The sequence below is a fragment of the Poecilia reticulata genome, chromosome 15 (assembly GCF_904066995.2).
Source record: "Poecilia reticulata chromosome 15, P_reticulata-male-v2, whole genome shotgun sequence".
Taxonomy (NCBI): Eukaryota; Metazoa; Chordata; class Actinopteri; order Cyprinodontiformes; family Poeciliidae; genus Poecilia; species Poecilia reticulata.
The window spans coordinates 9,001,910-9,024,370 of record NC_088844.1 but is presented as its reverse complement, the minus strand read 5'-3'; the positions used below and the strand labels follow the sequence as shown (position 1 = coordinate 9,024,370).

Here is a 22,461-nt window from a genome sequence, read left to right as displayed (position 1 = left end):
TTTTAGCCTTGCAACTTTCCACTGTGCAGCTTGACATTAGGATAATGATCCAATTAGTTAAAACGGACACTCTGTCATTATGTTTAAGAGGCACTGCTGTGACCTTTGATTTTGTCGATTATGATGCAGCACCTTCTTTAATTAAAAATGGAGATGCAAAATATAAAATTGTTCCATTATGTTGAGTAAAACTCATCAAACTGTTGCTTGACTTGCAATGTCTTTACTATATGAATTATGTTCTGAGTTTATACCACAAAACTTATTATTTCGATGCAAATCTTTTTTCTGAGTGCATCTTAAGGTTTGTCATCTTGTCCTTTGTCGTAGATACACCCTCAGCACCTCCAACTCAGCCATTGCTGCCCTACTGTGTGCCTTGTACCCCCACTTTCCTGCTCACAGCACTGACAACCGGTAAGACCAAAACCTTTTTAAACGCACTGCTGGACACAGAGAAAATCCCTGCATGTAAAAACCAAACTTTTTTAAATACCAGGCATTCCTGGATGTACCTGAAAATGGACACACAGTTGTCAGGGTTCCTACAGTCTTGAACAGAATGACAAAGCGCATGTTTAGCTTTTCTACATTTGCCAGAATAAGCTTGAAGGTGGCAAAACATTCATTTAAATTACTTTCCAGCGAATTGAGATTTTTCACTTCGCAACTTTAGTTTCTAGTAAAAAATATTGAGCATTTTAAAAGTCGATACACTTCCTCAGAACTTAAAATATTAGAATAAAAAAAAAAACTACATTCAAAAAGGACCATTTCATTGCCATCTTTGCAATATGAAAATACTTCTACTGTCTGTTATAAACAAAATAAGTTCAGAAAAATGACAGTTCTTTCTCATTTTCATTTGTTTTGTGTATTTAACTGAAAACTGGGTGGATGTTGTTGGTGCAGCTATCACCTGCAGGCCCTGCGGCACCTGGCCGTGTTGGCTGCAGAACCCCGGCTCATAGTTCCTGTGGACGTCGACTCTCTGAAGCCCTGTTATGCTCTGTTAGAGGTCACTTACAAGGTCAGTGAACGTCACACTCCCAAAAACAATAATTGATTATATGAGCTGGTTTTTTTTTGTTTTTTGTCTCAAGTCTTTAATAAAAAGCTGCCTGAACAACACTTAAAAATGAGTGTTGTTCAGGCAGCGTGACTATATGGCTAAAGATATATGGCTATATCTTTAGCCATATAGTCACCATTCATGTTTCAGTTGTAAAACCAAATTTCTGCTTTAAGTCGTTTCTATTGGTTAATTTTCCTACGTTTTGACAAGATTTATATTTATTTTAATCACGTATGACCACGTACATTATTTTAATCTAGTATTTTAAATAAAAGATTATATTGAATCACAGAAGTCAAATTTTCATGTTTTCTTATGAGGTTTTCTGGCTACCTCGTATGGTGTTCCCTATTATCAGTTCTCGTTCTGTCCTCTTATTCGTAAAATAATAAAATATAATACAAAATGATCAAAAGACAGAATGTTTGCATCACGGAGAAATCATTTTTTCCCATTTTGCACACATTTCTCAAACGTGCGTGAAGATTGATTCTTAAAAATTGGAGAAAATATGAATGAAACTCACTTCTGTTCATGAAAAACCTCAGTATTTTAGTCTCGCAATCATTGCTTCAACTTTGAGGAACTGAAATTATATTGAATACACAGCATGGCATGTATTTATTCTGCCTCAAAGGGAATTATTTGAAAAGGTTTCCAGAGTAAAAACCGATACACAAAGCCAATGTGTCAAAACACAGAGCCCATTGTGTTCTCTGTCGCCCGGTTTTGTTGCTGGTCTCTTAGTTCACGTCACTGTGGCTTCATGTGCGTCATCAAGTACAGTTTTTTTTTTCATTTCCCCTGTATTTTTATTAATACAGAAAATATTGTAAAATATTTCAGTTTACAAGTACTTGTACTGAGTATCACAAATAATCCAAACACCGTATAATTTGTTACAAAACCTGTGGGAAAACCAGAACTTGGTCACTGTAAATGTGTTGGGCAATTTCTCAAAAATCTCAGAGTTAAGTTCAAATAAAGTGCTTGGTGCTTAAAATAAAATAATTCAGAAGTGGCATCACAGTTGGAACAAAAAGTCTAAAAAAAGCATGGATGTTGATTTAAAGCAGAATAGAATAGAAAGGGAATAGAATATGGGAAGATATTTGTTTTCCCAACATTTATTACCTAAAGAGAAAAATAAATCAGGTTCTCTATATAAAATTTCCATTCATCCATCCATTTTCTTTACACCCTTGTCCCTTAGTGGGTTGCTGGTGCCCATCTCCAGCTAACATTCCGGGCAAGAGGCGGGGTCACCCTGGACAGGTCGCCAGTCTGTTGCAGGGCAACACAGAGACAGACAACCATCCACACACACACACTCACACCTAGGGACAATTTGGAGAGGCCAATTAAACCTGACAGTCATGTTTTTGGACTATATAAAATTGCCACTGTATAAATAACTTCAATAAATGTGTTGTAAGCATTTAAATTTATGCTTCTGAATGGAGCTAACAAAAACAGAGCTCTGGAAAAGTTTCTCTTCTACCATCAAAAACCTGCTGAACATCTTGAGATGCAAAGTGCAGGTTCAGATTATGGGTTTAGCGATTGCTTTGTTCTGGCCGATCACCGAACCTTTTGGCTGCAAATTTTTATGTATTTATATTTACATCTGAAAAGTTGCTAAGTTGGCAACAGAGGGGTGATTAGTGTTGACCACAGACTTGACCAGGTGGACGGGTCCATTAGTCTGACTTCTCTCAAAAGACAACGGCTGATTTTCAGACCTTTGCGCCGGTAGATGAGATCGGTTTCTCCTGCAAGTATCAGCCGATTTATTTATGCACCCATACTTTAGATACAAGTATGTGTTTGTTGACCACAGGTGCATATATATATATATATATATATATATATATATATATATATATACATAGATTTTTCTGAATTAATTGAAATACTCTTTCATTGTTCCAGTTTTTTTTGTGGCGGCTCCTCAGCTGAAGGAGGATTAAAGGATAAAAGCTGAGGTCGCTGTTTGTATTTAGCACTGCCGTTGGCGTCCCGTCACTTTAATTTCATTCTCAGCAGAAATCTCAGTTTGACCTACAGACGAGATTCAGTGCAACATCCAGTACAGGCACACCTGCAGACGAACGAGAGAGATCTGAAGACTACAGCACTGTAGTCCATTTAATTTATAAAAGATAAAATATAAGATAGATGTAACAATTATTTTCAAAATGTTAATTATGGCACACCACCATAGTTTGAGCCATTCTGTTGTCACCATCCATAGGTTTTCACAAAATAATTGTCAAAATTGATTGCCTATTTTGATGCATCTTAGTTGTTTTAACAAACCTGAGCAGGGTTTCTCTCAGCTCATGACTCGCATAATATGATAAAGTTTGCTTGATCAATTGTTGTTCTCGTTAGGAAACCAAGTGGTATAATGAGACGACAGTGGAACTGATGGCTCCCACCCTCCTTCCTGAGCTTCACCTTCTCAAACAGGTAAAGCAGAGTTGAATCTTTTCTTTCTGGCAAACAAAACTAAATTAGCATTAGACACATCATTGAAAGGCCTTTTAGCCCCTTTGTTTGCTGTTAAGGTAAAAGTAAAGGGGCCACGATACTGGGAATTGTCTCTCGACCTCAGCAAAGAAACTCAGCATCTAAAGTAAGTATAGGCAGAACTGAACTTTTTGGGAACAAGGTTCAAGTTTTCACGTTTCTAGCCTTTTTTTCATTCTAGTCGTATTGCTCGTTTTTAGGTTGAGATGATCTCAACCTAAAAACCAAATGTTTGGTTTTTATTTTCTTTCTGTTTTTAGGTCCATCCTGGTCAGAGATGGCGTGTTGTATGTGAAGTTGCGGGCTGGACAGCTGCCCTACAAAGATGACCCCCAGGGCTGGAAGAGCCTGCTGGCCACGGCCGTGAGCCACCGAAACTCTGGAGTCACGGCCTTCAAGGTAAACGACAGAGGTTTTCACAGAGATTCTGGCAAATCATAATAATTACAAAAATTTTTAATAAGTGTAGGGGCCTGTATAAGGCATAATGGCTGAATACAGTTAAAGATGATTTGTTGAAAACATTGTAAAGTGTTTAAAGAAACAGTCTTGGAACAAAAAAAGGTACATTCTAGCTGGATTTCTAATCCAACAGAGCAATTTGTGTTACTTTGAATGTAATATTTAGCATTAAACATTCAATCTAGTATGTAGATTTTGACAACAGGCTGAGAGGTGAATGGTATTGAGTGGAAAGTTTTGTCTCCTCCCCCCTATAGAGAATAATTTTGTCCAAGCTTGGCAGGTTGCCGCTGCAGGTTCAGTAATGGTCTGTCAGCTCTGCAGCTGACAGACCATTACTGCTTACCTCATGGCGTCTGTATGTTCTGTCAATACACCTGCAGGGGAAAAATATGCAGTTTGTTTTCTTACTTGTCCTTGAGGACCTTCCTTGCCTGCCTTCAGTGTTTTCCTTTTTGTTCTATTTTATTAAAATCTTATTCGAACAGGATTTTGTCCAAAAAGTCATTCCTTCCTACATGTGCCGGCTTATATTTTGCTTTTTTTTGTTGTTGTTGTTGGTTCATGTGCTCATGAATCAACCACTTAATGAGACTGTCATTAAGTAAAAAATATATATCAAAACTGGACTACCACAAGGATTGAGAACTATTATTTTAAAACCTAAAGCCCAATCTTAGTTGTTAAGTTCTTTTTTCTTTTGGGTAGAAAATGAGTTTCTGTTTTTTGTTTTGTTTGCAGCCTGAAGCCATTTCTACCTTCACCTCAGAGCCTGCTCTCATCTCCTTTGCTGAATTCTTCTGTAAAACCTCAGAAGGACTGAAATCTGTAAGTTTCACACCAAGCAAGGAGATATTTGGAGCTTGAGACAGTTTGACGCTGGGTTTGTAAAATCTTTGGGTTATCAGGTGGAAAGGACTTGACTTATTGTGTTTGTTTTTCTGCAGCATAGCCAAAGGGACCTCTAACTAAAAAAAACAAACAAAAAAAACCTATTTCTTTAGAAAACAAATTTAACTGTGAGCCATGTTTCAGTTTTATCTGGGGTTTTACTGAATCACTGGAAACTTCTTGGGTTAGTCCAGACAGAAACTACCTGGGGTTTCAAATGAAGTTGTTTTCAGATGTGGTATTTTCCTATTCATACCCATATCTCAACCTGGATTCATGTTATCCAACATTCATATCATCAGTTTAAGGCGCCTTTTAAACAAAATATAAATACGTAGAGGAACAAGCCGTTGGTAATAAAACTGAACTCCAAATAAACACAATTAGAGAGAATCTGACAACTTTAATGATTAACGAATCTTGCCTGAGATCATAAATGCTGATTTTAAAGAGGTGGGGAGGCATGTTCCAGTTTTATCTGAAAAACACGTGTGGTCCTTGGATAAGTGCAAACATGTGATTGTGGATTTATGACAAACTTAAAGCGGCTGCTACAGACTGCTTGGTCATCCTTCAGTAGAGCTAAACAACTTCCTGTCTGTTTACCAAAGATCCACAGCCTGTAAATGCTCAAATAATCCATTCGTTGTGAAATGAGATTTCTTGCTGAATTTGTGTCACGGATGTGATGGCGATAGTTATCAAGGCTTTTCATTCAAGACCACCAATGTTTATCTTGTGATCGCCCAAACTATATGGCGAGACCATGTGCAAAGCTTTAATGTAACAACATCTGGGTTTTTCCCCCATCATAAGCACAGTTAATGTTTTTAAAATCAGTTTTTCTTCTGTTTTAAGCAAAGTGTCTTCATATGTGCTACACCCTGCACACACTCATTTTAATTGTTTTAAAGTGGACAGATGGATGTGAAGTCTGATTATTAATCACTTGACCTCTATTTTCTGAGAAAGAGGTGGGCTGCTTCATCGTGACATCAGGTTAATTGGGTGGATTAGAGGCCTGCAGTTTCAGCTTCAGCTCTAAAATGGGAGGAAACGCATCACATCGAAGCATAACTGTGACCGTTTGTAAATGAAGATAACGTATGTTTTCCTCCTGCCGCCAACCCCCACGCGGCATTTGTATCAAAATGGAGGATTCCTTGCAGATAATTGCAAGATTTTTGTTTTTAAGTTGGCATGAAATAACTTGCACTCTGGGAGATGTATGAACATAAATAAATCACTTTGACTAATATAATTGTAATTGTGAAAACTGTTTACTTGCTCATGCAAGCAAATCACTTAGACTCTGTTCTCATCTATGGCTCTTTCTCTGTTGAATAAAAAGAAACTTCAAGTTTGACTAACAAGCCACTTTTACGACCCTAAGAGCTATTTTATTTAAATTTTTTCCTTTGGTCTTTGGTCCAATTAAATATTTGTTTCGAGACTCAAAAGCAACACGATTCTTTGCAGCAAAATAGCTTGATTTGTATAATATCTAGTGTAGGAAAAGTTTAGATTTCTAAATTAAAATCTGTTCTATTTCTGTTTATGGGTTTAATTTCCTTCTGTGGCAGGGAGCCCAGACATCCATAAAGTCCTAAATTTCTGTGTCTGAAATGAAGGCATTAAAATGTCTTAAATTAACCTTAAATAAGTCAATCAGAGGTCTTAAATTTTATCTTGGCAGGACTATTTAATATTGTACATTTATAGGAGGGGAAAGGGGGTTACACCATGGAACTTTTCTGCCAGGCAAAATTTTGAGTCACATGTTGACATATTCATTGCACTATGTGGCTCTCTGCTAACATTCCCTTGCTTGCTGGCTAGTTAGCTTTTTTGCATCCATCGTGGGTCAGTGTACATTTATTGCCAGTTGGCTGGACGATGTTTATGCATTTGTTTGGCAATACAGGTCTTGACTCACATTAGTCTTAAATAGTCTTAAAAAGTTTTAAATTTGAGTTGGAGAAAACTGCAGAAACCCCAAATGGGACGCTCAGGTTTTTCTTGAATATCAAAAATGAGAATAGTTTGCAAACTATTGGCAAAAAATAAAACTTCATTAAGAATATTCCTTACACCATTTGTGCTATTTTTGTGGAAATGTTGAAAACAGCTTGGAAAGGCTGCTGAAGCTAGCATACTTTATTTTTTTATTATTATTTTTACATTTTAAAGCATTGGTCAGTTCTTTTGCATTTCTAGCCTAACGGCCACATCTGGCTCCAGAGCCGTGAGCTGCTGACCCCTAAGCGATGTCTGAAAAGTCATTTTTAGTCTGCAAGAACAAATATGAATGCAGTCGTTGGCTCCACAATGTCAACATGTGTTTCATGCTCAGCAGGCAGAAATAACAACAGGAAATGGGAACTATCATTCATAAATGCGGAAAACAAATGAAGAAGTAGGGGGACGTTGATGACGGCAGAGTCGTTAGTACAGAAATGCTAACAGTAAACAGTAACTACGTGCATGGATGTTTTGTTGTTTCGACAGAGGGAGGATAGCCTCATGTTGTTCTCGGCAATGCTGTACGAGTGCGTCACACAAGAGTGTCCGGAGATGCTGCCAACATATATCGCTATTGAGCAGGTAACACACCTACTCAGCACAGGACACACACACGCATTTCTGTTTTACATTGTGTGACAGCAGCTGGTCGTAGAGCAAATATATTGTCATGAATAATAAAAATGTTCAAAACTTTTTATTGTGTTCAATAACTTTCATAGATTCTTTAGTTCTTGGTTTTAGCAGTGTTGACACACAGTCTGAAAAAGTATGGAAAGAAAAAAGTTTGAAAAAATATTGACTTATTTTCTGATGTCTTAATTCGCTTTTTTGACACTGAAACGGAAATAAAAAAAACTCAATTCTTACAGGCAATTTGTCAGATTGATAATCACACCAATTAAAACCTCTCCAACATGACACAAAGATGCCATCCCAATAGACACTCACTTGGCAGCAGCCGACTGGGCAATTCAGCTGTTCCTATTTGCATCACAACACACCCGAAAAACTACCACATTCTTATCTGAAAGGTTTTCGAGGGTCGTCCGTTTCACCTTTTTCTTTCAGGCCGTTGGGGCTCTGCGTCAGGGTGACCTTCAGCAGACCTTCCCCTTGTGGCAGCTGCGTCTGGTGGTGGAGTTGTGGGACGGCCGGATGCTGCGAAGTCCTGCAAACAAACATGACACCCTGCTAACCTCCGAGTTTCTTCCCGTCATGAAGAATGCAGTTGACGTGGTGCTGGACAACTGGCTTCAAGGTGAATGGATGCTTTAATGGATCTGTAACAATTAGGGACACTCCGATCAGGTATTTTGCTCTCGATTCCGATACCGATCACCCATGAGGCCGATTTCTGCCAATCACCTGGAATGACTTTACGGAAATCATTTTTCGCTTTACGTATAAATTATATTATGTTATCTGGCAAAATGGAGAGATTATCTGGCAATAAATTCACCTAATTTAGACATATTTTAATACATATCTAAAATCTTTTAAGTTACAAGCTGCAGCTTAAAGCAGCTGTTCAGTGTGAGAGTTCACTGTCTGGTGGAGGTCGAGCGGCGCTCCGTCTGTGAAATATTACTACTAGCAGCGCGTAGCAGCAGTCCAAGAGTAAGAGCAGAACCAGCATCTTTCACCGCCAGCTCGAAAACTTGAATTATTTTTGGGTCATTTGTTTAGCTTTCTGACCGTGATATTAATCCAGGTGAGTGAGTGTAGAAGTGCGCTGCTTTACCGGCCGCTCCTGATGTCCTTTTGTTTCTGCATCGAGCCTCGGTGTAGCCAAACTCCATCAAGTGTTTGTTTTCTAAATGCCATATTAGATTCGTTGTGTTGATGCATTGTGACGTGCTTCACCCTTGAGGTAATTTTCCGTCGCAACACGCAAACGTCCCCATTCACTCTCAGAGCGTTATAGTTCCACAGGACAGGATTTGTTGCTGCGCGCTTGCGCCGTGTGAAGGAAAGAGGAAATCAGCCGCACACGCAGGCTGCGAAGTGAGATGAATGTGATCGGCTTTGGTGATCTGCAACAAGAGACGGTGATCGGCGATCACCGATCATACACTTTTTCTCAGAAATCGGCCGATTATGATTGGTGGCCGATCGATTGACACACCTCTAGCAACAGTCTTTTAGATAAGTTTAATAAGGAACATATTTATGTTTTGGGATTTAGTTATTTGATGGCCAGTTCCTTCCAATACTGCTGGCAAATTCACTCACGTACTAAAATGTTATTAATCCTCTTAAACTTTGTGTTGGTTTCTCAGTAATTAAATTTTTTTCTGATGGTAATCTGCTGATTTTGTCTTACTAACTCCCCAAAGAACAGAAAACTGTAACCGTCACAAAAATCTTCCCTTCACCGACTCCCACTCTCCTTCTGCATTCATTTTAATAATCTGCTGCTCACTAATAAAGTTTAATATTGAACTGCCAATATGTGTCCATAACCCAAAGCTGTGTGTTCAACTGGGCAGGTTCGACTAAAGAAGGTAAAAACATGAAGATGACTGAACATTAGCAGTACAGAGTTTTGATAATGTGCTGATGCAAAACACAGAGGTGGAAGTCTAAAAAATGATCCACGACAATGAAAATGAAGGACTTCAAAACTTGAGTTGTGTTTTCCGTAACTGAGTCCTATGGCATCTGAAGAGCTAGTCTTCAGTCGGTTAGCTGGGAGGGGGGGCAAGCAGACAAGCAACCTCCATTTAATGGTGGTATGATGTCATTACACTGCAGGTAATGAGTTCCGCCAATCTTCTGTCTCAGAAAGCACACTTTGCATCAAGTTCCCGACTGATTTCCTCCTTTTAGTTACATTTTTCTTTGTACGTAAAGCCATTAGTTGCGGAACATTGCTAAACGCTCTTTTTACCTGAACTAATTTACGGTGACTGTTTTTACAAAGTTGAGCAAATTATGGTAATCTCCATTTTCTCCAGCTAAATCTGATCTGGAACGTCTCCAAATTCTCCTGCGTAATGCATAGGCAGCGATCAGCATCTCGCACCTCTCTTTATTGGTCCTCTCCATCTGCAACAGGATGTCAGTGAAGCCTTTGCACTTCACAGCAGGTACTATTGCTGCTGAAAGGCATTCTGATGACTTGTGCTGTAGCCAAAGTCAGCAGGATGTCATGTGACGGCACTCAGCTGACTAAAGTCAACTGTTGCAGATTATTTCGATGTGACAGCTGGTATTGTTTCGCCAATAAACTACCAGGTGGCCGTAGCATTCCTGTTTGCTGAGCGCATGCGAGAGAAACGCTATTGCTAATTTTAACCCTGTCAGCGCTCGACACGTGTCTGCGGCCCTTATTTGCAGTGGTGTCGCAGGGTGGATGTGTTTCCACTTGTTTTTTATGTGCAGGGTGTAGCGCATGAATGTCATAGTTTAGAGGACAAACAGACGGCACGTACACCCAAACACACATTCCATAACTAAACCAGCGAACACAAACACTTTCAGGAAAGAAGAAAGAAAGCACTCAATCCAAGTCGTGGGAAACAGGTGATGTTTCCGTCATAAAAGGAGTTGAAATTTGCTCTTAGTTTAAACATTCATTAACCAGCTAGTTGTGGGTCATTGCTGGAAGGAAGTACAGTGACTTTACTTCATGGATCAAGAATGTTGGTCTTCTCTGCAACTCTCCATAAATGAAACGTGTGCAGCAACTTTATTTTTTAGTGTTTTTGTTTGCACAGTTTTCCCAGAAGCCAGTGCTGCGGGAATTTTATATACAAACAATCTAAATGTTTCCCCTAGAATCACTTGCATGTAAAAGTTTGAAATGGCTTTTCAACAAGATATACAAAAAAAACCTTTCCAGAAAGTCTTGATGAGTTTTATAATTGCAATTGATCTGGTTTTTTTTTTATGTCCCAATCTTTATTTTCTAGCCATCTTTTGTTTTAATAGCTCAAATTAACAGCTTCTTAATGGACCTTTTTTTAAAAAAATGAACAGGAGTGTAATAATTTACAAGACAATCATTCTGTAGTTTTCAACAATCTTTGCCATCTTATGTTAGCATAGTTAGCATTACAAACTGTAAACACTAGTCTCTGTGTATATTACCAAGCAACTGGCAATCCTTATCTAAGCTGAAGGCTCAAAATGATAAAATCAAGCATCTTTGTTTTGCCCTGTTTTTTTTTTTATTTTGTTTTGGGTTTTTTTGCTGAAAGTCTTGCTCTCTCTCACTATCCTGCAGCCTGGATAAACCGCAGCCATTTCCCACACGTTTTTTTTTTTTTTTATCCAGTTTGCTTCTTACATCTCTGTGTTTCCTCTCACTCCTTTTAAACACCTGACTGATGCTGAAAATACCAGATCCTGACTTTACTCAGTCTAAGCTTCACGGTTTCCACTGATTCACCATTTACGCTAAACGTCCAAAAGGTTGGTATGAATTGACCTCTGTCGATATTTTGTGCCCAAAAGAAGTTTAGTAAGAAACAATCAGAGCTGCAAAGGATGAACTTATGTATCAAAACACTGAAACCTACATGCCTCTGTAGTAAATACTTTTCCAAAAGTGCTTCTTCACATTTAAAAGAGATGGTTGTAATGAATATATCAGTCTTTTTCTGTGAATAACAGTGAAGAGTGCTGCTAGCTTGACTTCGAGGTTTTGGCTCTGATTTGTTCTGTGATTGGACGAAAATCTGAATTTCGAGTTAGAAGGTTTCCAGTCACAAGCTGATTTCTCAGTTCATCTATTTTTTTTTTTTTTTAGATCCATTTCACAGTAACATTTCAACATGTAAAAAATGTGTGTTTGTGTTGCAATTACAATTGCCTCTGCCGAATGTTTGTTTGAGCCTGATGGAAGCCACCTGTTTGGTAGGATTTTTATTTACAAGGATTTCCTTTTTCCAGAAACAGTTTAGGATCTGTATTCCAACACGGCATGTCACCCTAAAATTGTCTTTCTTCCTAATTAGAAACATAATAGTGCTATAGATTTCTAAGGGGTTCTGTATGCCACATCTGTCGCTGCGTCTGTCAGCTTTGACTTGCAAATGTTAGTTAAGTTAATTTAAAAAACTCTGTGCGCCATATGAGGAAGACGACAGGAAGTACTCTGCATGCAGCATAATCTGTCTCTCTGTAAGTTATTAGTAGTTTCCAGTACGCATCTTAGCACATCAAACAGCCGCTGCCTGACTGAAATACTCCCATATTAACATTATAATTGATAACTAAAATAAAAGCAGATCAAGATTTGTGTGGCGGTTATGAAGCGTGATGTCTGGTGAAATCTGTGTTTTGTTATTTTTTCTGCCTTCTTTTAGACCACAGCTCAGTGGTGAGTTCCTACATGAGGGGCGAGGTTCTGTCCAGGGACGCTCAGTCCGTCATGTTGGCCTGCTTTCTGGTTTACCGGTCCATCCCGTGCTTCAGAAATACGCAAGCAAACCTGGAGGGTAAGATTTTCTCACACACACACACACACACACACACAGATAGACATGTTTGCAGAAAACTGCCTTAGTGTTTATGTAGTGTGTATATCCTGTGTTTACGAACATGCTTTTTGAAAACTACAAGAATTGCTTTTACTTAATGAATAGGATTGTATAGAGACCTTTCTATGCACAGTTTTAAAAATGAAAATTGGAATTTTTTTCAAGTCACAACCTGCAAATCCGCCTTTAGTTTCTGTTTGAGACTTTTATCTTACACAGCCACTGAGATGCATCATGCTAGCATGCTAATCTACTGAAAAACCTAGATTTTAATAATTTAGCATCTGAAATAACTACACTAGCAGGGCTTGCAAGTTGCAATATGAGAGTAAATGCAGATGGCTCCGTTGGAAATGACTCTGTCTTGTGTTTCCTTGCAGGCTGCAACTCATTTGCAGATTTATTATTGCGTAGCAGCCAGCTGGGCATCCCTCTGAGAGACCTGTTGAGACTGGTGCCCATCCTCCTGAGTCCTGCATCTGGATCGCAGTCCCTGCTGTTCCCCCTGCAAGCATTTTCATCCTGATGCTCCACGCTAGTCAGTTTGAATCTCAGGGATGCAGCTCAGCCTTGTGTTGCAAGAAGAGGTGGGGAAAACAAAAGTGTCAAATTGTGACACCTTCAGTGTTGCAGTGAAAAAATTGGAAAATATAGACTTTAAACCTCCGTTAAATGGAATAACTAATGTACGTTTTTTTTATATGCTAGTGATGTATTTTGCATTTTTTATGGCGTAACAAGTAAAACTGCAGCAATCATGCTGCATACGCACCAATTTTATGGTGCAACTGATCTATTGTGGGACTGAGTCCAGCATCTTTCATCAAAGAGCACCAAAAGTAAGGCATGACAATAAAAGAGAAAATACCTGTAAACATTGTGGTCTTTTTGTGTCTATTTTTATTTTTTCTATACCATGCTCAGTTTTCTGTCACGTCTTGTTTATTTAGCACAGATGCCAGAGTGGTGTTGGCAGCATTTCATCCCTGTGGTCAAGATAAATGCACTTTGAAGTTATTCAGAGATGAAGACATGTTGTTGAGTTGTTTCTGGTGGTTCCCCACATGAAAGGATTCCCCTCGACTTCCAAAGCAGAGATGCAAATCTGTAGTCACTACTTGTTGTTGTTCTGGGAAGAAGCAGACTTTGAGGTCCGTGCTTTTGTCTTGTGCCTCGAAACAAAATGATGCCTTTGAGCCTGAAGTTATCACATTCTTTTTTTTTTCCTTTCAGTTCTTTTTTTTTGTGGACTATTTATTTAACACTTGTTAAAGAAAATAACATTTTTGATATTAGGATCTAACCTGGTAGCTGTGTTAATGAAAACCTTTTTGGTGCCTTGACTGAAATCTTTTCAGTATGACACAGAAAGCAGCTTTTTGGTTTACTTCTTGAGAATCCATCAGTCAACATTGGGAAGCACTGAAATCATTCTTGGAATCCATAAAATAGTTTTATTAAACTACACCATAAAACAGTCAGCAGACCACAACACAAGCATCCGACTGGTTAAAATAATGATTTTCTATGAAAACTAAAAAAAAAAATCCCAAATTTCTCAGGAAACAGTTTCTTCTGTCTTTTCTGCTGCATAGAACACATTCCAACACTTTCTGATACTATCAGACATTTTCAGTCACATGAAAAGGATTTGTTTAGGCAACAACCTGAATCCCGAGACCAGCGGGGTCTGTGCAAGCAGCACAGGAATTATTGCATACTGTACATGCTTGAAACTTGGCTTTGAAAGAAGAATTCCAGTCACGCAGATCGAAGCTGCTTCTCTAGCTGCTGCCAGTTGTAGTTCAGCTACATAGTTTTGATGAGCGGTTTCATTTTCTCCAAGATGTAAATGCTAATCAGACTGCTGAACATTCTTATTTAATGAGTCCTGTTGAATTTTCCTTAACCGATTCTTTGCAAGTCCTATTACGTGTCCCGGTACTTCGATACTATAAGCTTTTTAATCTTGATGCTTCTACTGAGCACAGAAATCCTTATATCATGTGGTTGGTTTGTGTGTGTGGGAAGATGTGCTGTGTGTGTGCTTGCAGTTCTGGATCTCTCTTAACCAATAGCTTGGAGAACATTCCAGAGCAAATGGAAAACATCCGAACAAACAAGTGGTCCACACCCTTGTCCCAGAACTGCCACACAACGAGCAGCTCTTCATTCCCGTAGGAAACTAGTGGTCCAAAGTGTTTGTTTTGCTAAGAGACTTCCTTTAACTCGGTGCTAGTTAGGCTTGATGCATATTGCAGCTGGGCTCACTTTATTGTGTACCAAGCTATGTTTAACTAGGGACTTTTCTGTGTGTTTTGGGTGTTCTTCTCTTCACGTTGAAGCTTATTCTCTGTTCTGCCAGACATGTGAGATCTTAAGAGTCTATTAAACCTTAAATTGGGTGATCCACCCATATTTAGACTCCGTTGTCTCCGTGGCTGCACAAAGTATGAAGAAGTGGTTAATAACGCCAGAAAAGGCATCCAGACCGGATCCACGTGATTCCAGAGGCTTTAAAAGGAAGAGACTGTCAGAGCTCGAGGAGAGTGGAGGAATCTTTGACACAAGGAAACGTTTGTGGGTATTTCTGTTGTGTCTTACTTCCTGGCTTTTTTCATCACTCAGGATTGTTTGGGCAAAGGCTTGACATGGTAGTTGACTCCACCTAAACAACAATGCTTCACGTTCTTTTCATCATTGCCAGTACCGTTTGTTTCCTGCAACGACGTTAGACGCACAGAAATCAAATTTCACATCTTTCGTGTTCCGAGTTAGGAGGTTCTTTATGAGCAGCAGAAATCTGGTTTACCTTCTCGAGGTTTTGTTAATTTTGAAGTCAGTCGCTACAGACACGTCAGACGCAGATAAAACTGACTCCCTCCAACACTGCTAACAATGCTAATAAAAGAAAAAATTGTCAGGTAGATTTGTCACGAGGCTTAAGAGAAATCACATTAGTAGTTCTGGTAATTAAAAAAATATTTTAAAAAATCACTCCACACACTTGATCTGCTATAGAGTTGATACATTTTCATGCAGCGTTTGTGACGAAACCAAACTCTAAATAGACGAACTGCCTGAAATTAGCTTTCGACATCAGTATTACTGCCAGATGAAGTGATTAACACTTGACTTTGGGTGAAAAATGGAAAGATCAAAGTCAAGATGGCTGAAACTTGTGACGATTTCCTGGTTGGCAGTGGTCAATACCATATGTGGAAGTAACAAAGACCTGATAAAAACATAAGTCAATTTGCCCCCCTTTTTACTTGTATCCATCCAGGTTTTATGTAAAGTTGATAAATACTTTGCATGCCAACATATGACCTTTCCACCGTTACATCTGACTTGGGCGCATAGCATCATGCAGTGAGACTTGTAAGATGGTCACGCTTCCAGCGCGTTGCACTCGGCTGTTTAATATGCCTGCGGTTTCCTAGAAACGCATCCCATTCCAGTCATTGCGTCTTGGCAAATATGCCAGGGAAATATCACATGACATTGACCAGCAAGCAGAGTCAACAGGATACCAGTACAGCTCATGGGTGTCTCCCAGATGATCAAAGTGTGGGTGTTTTAACAGCCGGAGGAGTCGGGAGCCTCTGCTGATCATCCCTTAAAACGGTCTTAACGTCCCTGTTGCTGTGATGCTAAGGGGAAAAAATTTGCTTAAAAGCAGCATTATGCCATTTTAAACCACGGAAAGCTTTATGCAATTAAAGAAAAGACTATCAGGCAGCTTTAGATTGTTTCCATGTGCCCATGCTTTAGCTGTGGAAGCGAAGCAGCACTCAAGAGCTGAGAGATGAGCAAAATTTTAAATATTAGACTTCTTTATGACTCTGCTCTATAAAGCTATATGAACACTCCCGTCTAAAGCATACTGATCTTAATCCTACGCTTAACTTATCAAAGCGACATTTTGCATTATTTTGTGCAGCAAAAGACAAATGGTAATGTTTCTAAATTTCTTGAAGTGTTTCAAGATCTTTAAAAAGACAGAACTCGGATGTTTCTTTTATTTTTTATTTTCTTTAAAACCAAGTAAAATTCAAACAAATGTTCTAGCGAGGCTAACATTTACATTAGTTTACATTTTCAGCACAGTTCCTGACGTTTGCGCACTTTGGGATTTACGTTTTTTTCCCCGTTAGAGATTATGGAGGCAACGTTCCGGTTAGTCTTTCCTTCCCACTGTGGACTCGAGCTTGATTGGGTGGCTACATAGTTTCAAAGCCAGACTTGATGCAATTAGCCAGGTTCTCATTTAGACTCATTAATTTTCTCCAGTGGACCTTCACAGTTAGAAAACCAGTTCCCCATTGGGGACTAAAGGATGATGCAGTATCTTGCTGAAATCGGCAAGACCTTCTCTGAAAACCTCTGGCTGGTCCAATATTCTTGGTATGCAAGTTGAGGTTGTTGGGCCACAATTTCATTGGGTTTAACAGAGAAAAATCATTTTTAATTGCTTTTAGTCTCTCTACTGAGTAATGGGCTTGGGGTTTTATGTTTGAACAGGCTACTTTCCAATAGAGATAATTGAGTCGGCATTGACTACGTAGGCCAACACACGCAATTTAGAAAGAGAGGTGAAGGTGTTGAACCGTCATCACGCTGCAAGGATTTTAATATGTGTAAGATTCAGATATTAAACAAAAGTCAGATGTCACTTTGGGTGGATTCTTCTCAGTCATGCCCGATCAGGTCTAAGTGTAGCAAAAATGTTTCATTGTGTAATAGCGTGGCAGATTACACTGCAGCGTGTGTTGGGAAACGGACAACCTTGAGTGAATGTTGCCTTTTTTTCCCCTTTTTTTTTTTTAAGCAGCTCATCTGTGAAGCCTGTGGGAAAAGGAGTGTTGCCTCTCTGGGGGAAAAAAAAAAAAAAAACGCCATTGTGTTTGTTTCCACAATAATCGATGTAAGTGTGTCAGAGAGAACACGCCCTCTACCTTTTGTCTTTTCTCACGTCTTAACTTTAAACGGGAGTTTTGTGCATTCAGTTTTAACACTTGTGTAAACAGTTCCCTCCAAGGCTGTGATCTTCTCTGGTAAACAACGGGCCGACCGAAGACCACCAAGGAGATGAAACGCAAGGAAAGTAGACAAGAATCGAGGACAAACCTCTGGAAAAGTCAGATTTTTACCTCCAAAGATGCATTTTCTCTGCTGACTATGAAAAGTGGAGAAAATGACTGAAATCCCACCATTAATGACAAGTAATGGAGACAATCAGGGACATTGATGGAACAGAGATGTTAAAAAGCCTGCTCACTCCTCTATTTCCATCTTGTCATGACCTTGTGTGATTTTTCTAATGATTCTTTCACCACAGGACAAGAACTCATAAAGTTCTTTTTCATTTTTTAGATAAAAAACAAAAACGACCGATTTACCAGCCTAATTAGTGTAAAGATTATTCATGAGACTTTAATCCCAAGGCCCTCCAGTCCAAGTCGTTGACTAAAACCTCCATCTCTGCCTTGGGATCAAACATTACTTCTTTTACACAGCAAAGTATTCTGTTGTCAAATTTTGAGTACATCTAAAGTTAGACCCATTTAATTCAAACTCGACGTGTTATGGCTGAAAAGTAAAAGACTTTAAGTGTTTTTGCAATGGTCCAGAGAAAGTCCAGATCTCAACTCGATTTAAAAGCTGCATTGGAAACAAAAGGGCTGTACATAAATGGATGCTTATAAACCTCAGTAAGACGAAGCATTGTTGCAAGGAAGAGTAAACTAAAGTGGAATCTCTCACAATGATGTGAGAGACCGATCATGTCAAACAGAAAGTGACTACTTCTTTTTTTTCTGTCTGCTAAAGGTTAGATTACAAGTTACTGAATCATGGTGTACTACAGTGGTTGTCTTTTGGCATCATCTTTGTTTAATAGACTGTAACGCCATGGAATATGCTGGTATTGTTTTTTGTTCACATTGTGTGTTGGGCACATGGCTGCTGGTCGTCAGCTGTTTGTGAACAAGTTCTCATGGCGAAGTAGAGGGTGTGTTGTTTAATAAAAACTGATTTCATCTTCGCTTTTTTCCCCCCAGAGTTTACTTCATCTCTCTTACATCTCAGGCTGGGCTTGAGGATAAGATGGATTGCTTTCTTAAAGTCAAATTTCTGCCTCAAGTGGACGAATTTGGGTATCTTGATGAGGTGTTTTGAGTGATGACAGGAAGAGTTGGAGTAGATTGACTGGAGACCTAATTGTGTTAAATTTTCTTCAGTAATACTTGTGCCACTTCAATCTGGTCTGGTGAAGAAAGAGTTCAGCCCAAAAATGAAGCGGTAGAATTTAGTGTTATATGTTTTGACTCTCAACCACGGTGATGAGGCCTGGAGCAGGACCAAAGAAATGGATAAGAAACTCAAATGAGTCTTGTCCTTACAGTAGCTGAACCCAGCCCCGTTACCTAGCAAACCCAGCTGAACCCAGCCCCGTTACCTAGCAACCCAAGCAGTGCTCCTGCACGTTTGGTCCGTTGGTTTTACAGGAGTATGCGCTGTACAATGGCTGCTGGAAAAGACCAACTATTCAGAAACCACTTGCTGCATTCTTGTTGGCTGCGCAGGAGGCTCCACTTCTGCTTGTCAAAGATGTACGATTCTTTAGTTGCAGTCATTTTCACATTTGAGTGTAAACAGTAAGTTGGGAGGCGTGGCCAGCACCAGCTTATTTGGATTTAAAGTTACAAGAGGCCCTGAAACAAACGGCTCCTTCTGAAAGTAACACAGGCAGAACTAACCAGACTGAAAACTCATAATCTATGAATGAACAGGTTTTGTATAGCCCATAGACCTATTCTGACCTGTTCAAGGAAGTATAATAAGTAACTTTTAAAACATCCAACTAAGTGCAGTTTTTCCCACCTGTATGCAAACAGGTGATCTGCATGTTGGGCTGCTTTCACACCCTTATTTACTTGGATTAGGTTTTCCTCTGCATGCTGCTCAAAGCACAGAGGGAACTGCTTCAATGGGACTTAGAACAATTTTTAAGAAACACGACTGAAACATCTGGTGTGGGAGGACTTCCTGACATGTCACCACATCTGCGTTTCCCTCTTCTCCAACGTCCACTTTTCTTCTAAAAGGTCAAGCGAACTATAAAACCAGCGGTTGCGTCACATCTGGTGCAGTAGTTGACGATTGCAGACCATGTCACGTTATGTAACTGTGTTTATGTAGAAACTGGCTAGATTGCACTCCGGTTTGTGTCTTACAAAACAAAGTGCGCTTCCTTGGGAGAATCCTCTTGTTGACTCCTTTTGAGAAGCAACATTTAATGACAGAGGGTGACACAGTTGAGCATGTAGGGGGGACTACAGGGACAACCTCTTTCTCCTGCTTGTAGCATGTGTCTACGAAGCTAAACGAAACAAGCTGCAAGGAAGTCACTCCCGTTTTTATATCAGCTTCTGCTTTTACTTCCTCCATGTTCACAAAAAGGCTCTAAATTTCCCTTTTGGATATGCATGACTTGTTTTTAATATACCAGCTTCCTCCAACATAAGCAAATGATATGAAAATGGCAAAATATAGTGTCCTAGTAGATTTAGCATTGGTTTAAATTGAACTCTACAGGACCTCCCATCAGCTTAGAGAAACCCTTATTCTTCAAACAGCTCACTATACTGTGATTTTTTTTTATCAAACTGTTTGCAGCATTAAAAAGTGGTATGATAATAAAAGCCAATCAGAAGATGAAACTACATCTTTGTCTTCTGATTGGCTTGGATCTTACAGGCATCCAGTAGACTTTGTGTCAGTGACAAAATCTATAGGGGCAGTGTACAATGAAAAGGTTTAAGTGTATCTACTGTTCATGTAAAATTTAACACTTCTATAAAGTTTTTTTTTCTTTTTTTAACTGTTGGCCTGCAGTGATATATTGAGCTGATCTGTTTTCACAACAGCTGGATGATTCGCCGTAAGATTTAAGTCACAGATGGTTCTCTTTACGCTGGGAAAGTACCAATCTTCCCGGCACAGGACATGAAAAGACTCTGCAAACAAAACTTTGATGACTGTAATTGTCTGCAGTTCCTGATGTGCAAACACAAAAGTTGTGAGACGAATCCTTCATAGTGTTTTATGAAACCTGACCCCTGGAGACAGGTATTTTCCCTTCACCAAGGAGCCGTGTTGCCCTGCGAGGCACCAGAGTCCCGTCGAGGGTGGACCCCACAACTCTGGTGCTGTATACGTAGGCACCAGCACATCCCCCATGAACCTGCATGAACTGAATGCGCACAGAAGATGGATATATGCTATTACAAGTACAACATGTTCAATAATGTAATATATAGAAGTGGGATAATGTCCAAAACTGAAATGAACTGTAGTGGTAGAATTCAAAGTGGCGCCATGGTAAGAGTTTTATTTTTGGAAAGGTAAAGACATTCATGAATACATCTTTGTGTTTTTTGGCAGTGCTACTCCTGTTCAACTGGCTTTAAAGTTTGTAGAAAATTGTACACCAAGAAAGACAATCGATGACGTACTAAAGATATGACGGTTCACAAGATTTAGGTCTGAACTGGTTCTTTCCAACTCATGATTATGCTGCAATCCAGTCCTATACACAGGCTCATCGTCTGACTTAAGGTGAACCAGTCTCATGTATTCTGTTAAAGAAAAACATCCCCTCTGTATGATGCCACTGCCGCCATGTCTCACCCTAAAGATGGTGTGCAAATTTAGACACACGCACATGCATGGACAGAGCCACCATATTCCACATGTTGACTGTCCTACACATGGAACATGTGTAGGACATGAAGCCCACAGGGCTTCCTTTCAACGGTGGCCGTTCTGTTTGCCATTTTGTGGAGTGCATGGCTGAAACTGTTGGATTCTTTTTCCCATCTAGAGTTTCCATGGCTCTCTTGTCTACTCCTCTGATGAATCTCAATGAAACTGGAGTACAAATTTTCTTCTGCTTTTCATGTGTGCGCTAATTTGGGCTATGATAAAATCCAACAAACATTAAAATGTGTTTTGCTAGTGTGGCAATGGGGGGGAGAAAAATGTGTTTAAGGGGTTTGTTTTCTTTTGCTAGATTTTGACAGTTAAAGCTAAACTTTTTTTTTTTCATATTTTGTAAAACTGTCACTATGTCATGATTGTTGAGATAGCATATGAAAAGATCGAGCTCCACCACCTCACCAATCAGAGCCAGGAAGAGGGTCTTAGTGCTGTCAATCATCCTCCGCTACATGCTACTCGATGTACCAATGGTAGGGAAACAACATACTGGTACAGGGAAACTGTGTATCATTTGTGACCATGCTAACTAGCCTTAGCATTTGTGGCAGACTCTTATCGGGAGGAAGTTGTAGCGCAGCAGATAATAAGTGAAGACGTGGTGTGAACAGCGCATACAGGAATGATTGACAGCATTAATCATTCCTCCTGGCTCTGATTGGCTGTTTCAAATGAGCACGGACAGAAGGCAGATGAGCTCACTTGTTTCACAGATTCTCATACCACACCATAATGACATCCTGACAGTTTTAACAAATATATATATATATATATATATATATTTTTTTTATTACAAAGTGCAGCTTTAAGCTGTTTTAACTTCTGTTTTTTTTGCGGAAGAGAAGGTTTCATTTCTCTCCCATTCCTCACCATAATCAGTGCCATCACTTATTGCATTGTTTGTTAAAAGCTCCGGAATGTCTGCATGCTTCTGAGCGTGGGATCACGGCTCATCCGGGAACCAGAGAATTCCATTCATGACCAAGCCTTCTCTGCTGCGGCACAAATGGGAGGTCTTGAACTGGTGGGTGTGCCCTAAAATGCGAAAATCTATTACTCTGCAAGTCTGTCAGACGGGCTCAGTATGAATGGTGGAGCCGCAGCGGAGCGGGGAGGCTGGTGCAGCAGTTAGGAAGGTTAGGGGGGGCAGAGGGGACAGAAAGCGCGCACATGGGTTCCTGGAGCTCATGTTCAGGTGGGGTGGGGGGA

General features: G+C 39.6%; 1 protein-coding gene across 4 annotated transcripts in view; it reads left to right on the top strand.

The window, feature by feature from the left end:
* anapc1 (anaphase promoting complex subunit 1) overlaps nt 1–13,346 on the top strand; it is a 55,007-nt gene extending 41,661 nt beyond the window's left edge. For all 4 annotated transcript variants that reach the window (XM_008428801.3, XM_081616187.1, XM_017309138.2 and 1 more), the window contains exons 44-53: nt 331–417; nt 913–1,030; nt 3,470–3,547; nt 3,646–3,713; nt 3,868–4,006; nt 4,811–4,897; nt 7,469–7,564; nt 8,054–8,243; nt 12,298–12,429; nt 12,852–13,346. In XM_008428801.3, the coding sequence (XP_008427023.1) occupies nt 331–417; nt 913–1,030; nt 3,470–3,547; nt 3,646–3,713; nt 3,868–4,006; nt 4,811–4,897; nt 7,469–7,564; nt 8,054–8,243; nt 12,298–12,429; nt 12,852–12,997 (1,141 nt within the window). In that variant the 3' untranslated portion in view covers nt 12,998–13,346. The remainder of the gene's footprint in view (nt 1–330; nt 418–912; nt 1,031–3,469; nt 3,548–3,645; nt 3,714–3,867; nt 4,007–4,810; nt 4,898–7,468; nt 7,565–8,053; nt 8,244–12,297; nt 12,430–12,851) is intronic.
* The last annotated feature ends 9,115 nt before the right edge of the window (nt 13,347–22,461 follow it).